Source organism: Protopterus annectens, chromosome 7.part1 (genome assembly GCF_019279795.1).
Source record: "Protopterus annectens isolate FY-2018-M chromosome 7.part1, PAN1.0, whole genome shotgun sequence".
Taxonomy (NCBI): Eukaryota; Metazoa; Chordata; order Ceratodontiformes; family Protopteridae; genus Protopterus; species Protopterus annectens.
In genome coordinates, this window is record NC_056740.1 from 491248563 (window position 1) to 491255877 (window position 7315).

The 7315-nt window shown below is 36.7% G+C and overlaps 1 protein-coding gene across 1 annotated transcript; it reads left to right on the forward strand.

Moving 5' to 3' along the window:
* Positions 1 to 2032: 2032 nt before the first annotated feature.
* Positions 2033 to 5929, forward strand: LOC122807839 (toll-like receptor 7). The gene has a single exon (XM_044078937.1). The coding sequence runs from the start codon at positions 2035 to 2037 to the stop codon at positions 5149 to 5151; it is 3117 nt and encodes a 1038-aa protein (XP_043934872.1). The 5' UTR covers positions 2033 to 2034; the 3' UTR covers positions 5152 to 5929.
* Positions 5930 to 7315: the final 1386 nt, after the last annotated feature.

A 7315-nucleotide genomic window follows, 5' to 3' on the forward strand; every position in this document is an offset into this window, starting at 1 on the left:
CTTTACTAAGTGAACATTGCTTAGGCTGTTTACTCTTTTGTGGTAAAGCTGTCTGTTTACTCTGTATGTGTATACAGCTATCACAATGCATTTTTTTGACTGCTGCCTTTCCAGCCTTTTACTCATTCAGGATTAGAGCTATTTGCTCTCTCTTGATATCACGCTATTTTTGTTGGTCATTGTTGGTTCAGTCTTAGCATTATTCAACCAGTTTCATATAATATGTATCCAGAAGACCTGATGGAGGAGAGAATCTGGGAAGGGGAGGATGCAAAACAAACAATAAAAAAGCTTAATACTTTGCTCAGTAATAACTTAGCTGTGTTGAATGACTGCTGAGGGTGATGAAGGAGGATTATATATTATACATCTGTTTAGTCATCACTAGCTGAGAAGGATGCCTGTTTCTTTCAATTAAGTCATGATAAATGCGTATCTGAGCACAGACAGCCTTTCTGTACAAATATAAGTTCATAGGTAAGTACTAGGCTCTCTGCCTTTGTGGGCCATTTAAACTTAGCCATTTTCCCTTTCTGTGCTCAAAATAACCTATCCCATTTGCTTATAGATTAGCCTTAACTATTACATCATCAATAACTATATATTATCTCTAATGAGAATAACTGGGACCATATATACTATATACAGACCAAGATCAAGAGCTGTTTTCTATGCAACTGTGGAGGGGACTGCAGAAGACTGAATTTAAAGAGGGGTAGACAGTAAGCCTGTACAGATGAAAGACATTAAAAGATAAGTCTAGTAATCTAGATGATCCCCAAGTAAATCACAGTTTCTAAACATGGGGGATTTTTGGTGGCTTGATGGAGAAATAATCCCAGATATAGTACATGGCTTATTAAAGAGTGTAAAGCGCATAAGAGTATATCACAGATATGATAACAAATGGGGAATTTTCACAAAAGATAGTTCAATTGGAGAAGAGTTTCAGAAGCTATATGTGGGTCTTTAAAAGTACACAGATACTAAGGTGCAGGGGAATGTCATTCACCATCTTTGATACTACAAAGTCTTGGACTCTAATCAAGTCACCGAGTTAGAATTAAGTAATCGGGTGTGGAAGTAAAGGATGTAGAAAATATTTTATAACCAAACAAAGCCACAGGTCTACATGGATTTCCTGTGGAATTCTTCAAACATGTTATGTCCAGTTTTAACCGAAAAACTGTGTTGTTCTTTCTGTACTGTTAGGATCAGTAGAATGATGCCCTCGACAATGAATCAAACACTAATTTTGGTTCTTCCAAAGACAAAATAATCCATTTGATATAAGAATTATTGTCCTATTTCTTTATATATTTAGATGTCAAATTATTCACTAAGGTAGCCAAGCATAGTAGCACAAAAGGATAAATTCCTGACTGTAACCCAGGTGACCACAATTTGAACTGTCGTGCATGTTCCAAGCAGAGGAACATTCTAGTGAAAGGCATTTAGCAGCTCTTCCATCGTTGTGGTAGGAAGACAGTGGCCCCATACAGTCCAGACTGTTCATATGTAAATAGAGGCTTGCCTATTAATAATGGCTGAAGGATTGGGGTACATATGTTTCATGATCCCAAGTTGGTGACGGTAGCCCTCATGGACATGTGCATGTAGGATCATGCACACATAAAGGTAGGACATATGACACCCCCTTGGTGATACAGTCACCAGGAATGTGGTTAGGACAAGAACAAACACCCACCGCCCTCAAAATCATTGTCACCATCCTTGTAACATAACCAGGACAGAGAAACACATGAGCTGAGCTTATGGTAGGGAGGTATGCTGGCTGGCAGGCAGAGCAGGAAAATGCACTTAGACAAAATATTATGTAAAGTTTTAGTGCACTGCAACAGAAAGAAATTGTACCCAGCAAACCAAATTACAGCTAGCTGGGGGCAGACAGCTTTTTTTTTTCAGCCAAGATTATGACCAGGACCAGAATATATATTATTATTTTTAAACATTTATGCTCAAATCAAATGACATTTATGATGTGACAAGTATGTTTTTTTTCCCCAGGTTGATATGAAGACCGTCTCATTCCTGAAAATACTGCTTCTTATTCTCACAATTATCCACTCAGACTTTGGAATATTCCCTGTTTTCTTCCCTTGTGATACAGAAAATAACTACACTTTTGTAGACTGCAGTAGCCGTGCCCTAACTCAGATTCCTAAGATAAAATCAACCAATGTAACCACATTGCGTTTATCAGGAAACCTTATTAGTCTGGTTACCACTGATTCTTTTTCTGATGTTTTAAACCTGGAGGTCCTCGACATTAGTTACAACTGTTTACCAGGGAAGATGAACTATGGTCCCCAGAACCTCTGCACATTTGTAGTTGAGCCTGGAGCATTATTTATACTTAAAAAACTAACTCATTTGAGTCTTGCTGGAAACAGTCTGATGAATATTCCTAAACTACCACCTGCTATTGTACAGCTGAATATTGAAAAAAATAACATAATTTCACTCACTTATCAGAATTTTGCTGGTCTCATGTCCCTGAAGTCTTTGTACGTGGATAAAAACTGCTTTTATCTTAACCCATGTGGCACCACATTTACCATAACCAACAAGACTTTCAAGGATACACAACTGGAAAATTTGACTTTGGCATTTAATAACCTAACAGAAGTGCCAATCAACCTTCCACAGACACTGAAGTATCTGGACCTCTCCGAAAACAAAATTTCTCAAGTAAAAGCCTCTGATTTTAAAAATGTTGGCAATCTGGAAACATTGATTCTGCAATGGAATTGTCAGCGGTGTGATCATGCGGCACAGCCATGCTTCCCATGTCCCAACAATGCTTCCATCAAGCTTGATCCACTTGCTTTCAGAGATCTCCATAACCTGACAACATTAAATCTAAGGGGGAACTCCTTAACTGAGCTAAATGACAACTTGTTCAAGCCTTTTGACAATCTACTGTATCTAGACCTGTCTGACAACCTTTTAGCGTATGCTATCACAAATGCCACGTTTTTCTCCAAGCTTCCAAAACTCGAAACACTCAACTTAATCTATAATTATGAGCCCTTAAAAACATTTGCTAACCTGACTCTTTCACCATCAATGAAAAAAATGAAGTCTTTGAAGAGATTCTTGATCAATGGATACTTTTTTCATACTTTGGAAGAAACTGGTATAGCACCTCTTTTGAGTCTTTCAAAACTAGAAATATTGGATTTCCGGACCAATTTCATAAAATATGCCAATTTATCAATGTTTTCTCGGCTTCGTAAAGCAAGCTATATTGGTATTTCTGGAAATAGCTTGACATTTCAGGAACCATGTCACAAGCAAAATGAACACAATTTACAGTGCAGACATTGTGTTGGTAGTTTCCAATCGAGTATCAGCCATCTCCAGGAGGGTCATCCTTCTGACATTGAGTGGAATGCAGAGAGATGGAGGAAGTACACATTTCAGCAACAAGTTTCATCAAACGGCCATCATAAAATCTGCCAGAAAATATATGACTTATCTTTTAATAATATCATTGAGATATATGCAGATGACCTCCAAGGCTTACAAAATGTTAATTGCCTGAACTTGTCATACAATTACATAAGTCAGGCACTTAACGGTAGTCAGTTTTTAGGACTGACATCATTAAAACTTTTAGATCTTTCATATAATAGAATTGATTTATACTTTCCAAGTGCATTTCAAGAGATTCCACAACTTGAGGTTTTATACCTAAATAACAACCCGTATCATTTCAATTTAAAAGGCATGGGGCATAGATTTGACTTTCTCAGCAGGCTTCATTCTCTCCATACATTAAGCCTGGCGTACAATGAGATAGGAATCAGGATATCAACAGAATTAAAAAGCGAGTCATTAAATACTTTGATTTTTGCAGGAAATAGGCTAGATATGATGTGGCATAATCCACAGAACAAATATCTGCATTTCTTTACTAATCTCATCAATCTTACTAATCTAGACATTTCTGAAAACAACTTAAGGTATATTTCAGAAGAAGTATTTCTCTGTCTCCCACAAACCCTGAAAAATCTGAATGCAAGCAACAATCAACTTGAATATTTTCCATGGGAAAATATCAGTCACCTTCAAAACTTGCAGTCTCTGGATCTGAGTAAAAACTCTCTTAAAATGTTACCGAAAAAAGAGATCATGTTTGGTGAAAATCTATATCTGATGAATTTGAGCAGTAACAGCATCATGTGCTTAAATATCAGTTTTTTTTCCAGGGCTGCTTCACTACGAATCCTTATATTAAGCAGCAACCAAATAAAGATAATAGATGAAAATAGTTTTCCTAGTCAATTCCTCAAGAGTCTGAAGAAACTGGATGTCAGTGGTAACCCATTTAAATGCACTTGTGATGCCTCATGGTTCTTAAGTTTTATAAAGTCGACAGATATTGATCTGCCCCATCTGACAACCAGGTTGAGATGCAACCTGCCAGAAGCTGTCCAAGGTGCAAATTTATTGTCCATGGATCTTCATTCTTGTCAGGACATATATGGCCAATTGTGTTTCATCTCAACATTTATCATAGGGGTCATCTTTACATTTTTTCCTGTCCTACAAAAACTATATGGCTGGGATATGTGGTATATTTTCCAGATGTGCTCAGCAGTCTTCAAAGGCTATTCAACTGCTTCTGGAAAACACTATGACTATGATGCATTCATAGCCTTTGATGCGGAGCAGAAAGATGTCTCAGACTGGGTGTACAAGGAACTTAGAGTTAATATGGAAGACACCAAGAAAAGGAATTCTCAGCTTTGTCTACAGGAAAGAGACTGGATTTGTGGAAAAGCAGCTGTAGAGAACCTATATGAGTCAATATGGAAGAGCCGGAAGACAGTCTTTGTTCTCAGCAGAAAAGGATTTGCTAGTGGCTTTTTGCGACAGGCTTTCTATATAACTCAGCAGCGCCTGCTAGAGGAGAAAATGGATGTTGTAATATTTGTTCTTCTGGATGACATCATAAAGCACTCCAAGTACTTAAGGATGCGTAAGATACTGTGTGGGAAGTCTGTTTTATCCTGGCCTCACAACCCACATGCCCAAGTTTACTTTTGGCAAAGCCTGTACTGGGTACTTACAACAGACAATCAACATTATTATAATACCCTTATACAACAAATAATGGAGTGATATTTTTTATGAAAAATCAGACTAAAATGTGGCATTTCCAGAGTATTTTTTTCAAAACCACTGTAATATATTGAGATGTGACATTACTTTCTCATTTTGTATCATATTTTTTTTACAAAAGATGCAGCTGATTTTTTTACAGATAAAAAGGGTGCCATCATTTTCAGATCTTTACTTAGGAAACAGAAAAAAAATACTTTGACTACAAAATGTATGTATAGTTGATGTATATGGTGAAATATACTAGGATGTGAAGTCCGCTATCCCATCTTCACATTGACAATGGTATGCTAAGGATAACTGTAGTTGTCACAGCTTTTTATTGCATATATTAGCACCTCAGTCTAAATATCATGTTGATGTGTTTAATGTGGAATTCTTCAGCACTGAAATGAGCACAGAATGCAGAAAACCCATTTATTAAATGTTACATTTAAACACTATGTTACTGCACATGTATAGAGGTGGCCAGAAACATGCCAAAATGAATGTAAATCTGTGAACGTGTAAGTATGTGCCCACTAGTGCAAACTGCTTTTGGTCCCCAGTTTAGTGCATTGGTCTCAAACTGGCATATCAGTGTCACTGTTGATAAGGTGTGTTAATCAGCAGTCAAGATGTTTGTCTGAAGTTCAGGAAATCTAGTAACCAGGATACGGTGGCTAGATATATAATAGTATAAAACAGTGCCTTACAGACATTCAGAGTTACAGAGCATGAACTGTTGTGTTTAATGGAAATTATATTTGTACATACAAATACATACATACAAATGTTTCAAGCATGGGCATTAAAGCCCTTCTATCTTGCCAATATGCCAAAACACTTGTTCCCATAATAAATGTCCAGTCTGTTCTTAAAAATATCTAAACTAGTACTTGCTTTAATGTGATTTGGTAGTCTGTTCCATGAATCAGCTACTCTGTCAGAGAACCAATTAGTACACTTCTCATTCCTACAGAATCTTCTACATAGGTTATCTGATGATTCTCTAGTACTTTTTGTTAACCCCAAATATTCCCAAAGGTAGTTGTCCCTAAATGCCCTATATACCTGAATAAGATCTCCTCTTAAATGTCTGTAAGAGACACTGTACAAGTTCAGGTATTTTAGTATTTCATAATAGCTTAGATCTTCACATCCATGGATGCCCTTAGTATATTTCTGCTGTTCTCTTTCCAGTTTATTCATGCTTGTTTTCCTACAGGGTTTCCATATTGTTATTCCATACTCAAGTTTGGGTCTAATGTAACTAACAAACAATGACTTCATTATGTTTGATTTCCTAGACTTTATAAATCTTTTTATACAACCTATAGCTCTATAACTATCATCAGCCAGTTGGTTGATATGGGTTGGAGGTTGGCATAATGGTTAAGGTGTTTCCTTTACAGACACAAGGTGCAGGGTTTGATTCTCACGTTGGGTAATTGGCTAGGCTTAAAATGGCCCACAAAGGTAGTTAGACTAGTAATATTCTATGAACCTATGAACCTATTATTCATATGATTAGGAAAACATATAGTTTAATCTATCCATATACCAAGGCTCTTAAATGAGTCTACAGTTTCAATCACTGTGTGCTGTATTAAATATTCACCTTTCAGTTTATGTCTCCCAAATCTCACATGCTTAGTTTTTGATGTATTTATCAACATATTATTCTCCTGTGCCCAAATGGTCAATTTAGTCAAATTATTTTGCAGACATGCCTTATATGTAGCACTTGTAATCAGTTTACCCAATTTCAGGTCATCAGCATATAGACTGTAGAACACCTCAAATGAAAAAGTAAGGTCTGAAAGATACACTCTAAACAAGTAAGGGCCGAATACAGAGCCCTGTAGGACACATTGACTGTAACCAAGGGTTTCACTTGTCCAGTTGGTGTGTGATACTTGCCATGCCCTTATTTGTAAGCCATGCAGCTATCCATCTTATCAACAGTACATCAATACCTAGTTGTACTAATTTATTGATCAGTGTTTTGTGCACGACCCTGTCAAATGCTGAAGTTAAATCTATATAAATCACATCACAGCACAATTTTTTATTCATAGCTGTTATTACATTGTTATAGAACATCATGTTACAGGTGGTAATAGATCTGCTTTCAACATATGCATGCTGATATATGGTTTCAAGTCCCAACCTATCCATTTCT

Bases quoted from the DNA above. Each gene is read 5' to 3' on its own strand.
- LOC122807839 (XM_044078937.1), top strand. From the start codon at position 2,035: ATGAAGACCGTCTCATTCCTGAAAATACTGCTTCTTATTCTCACAATT.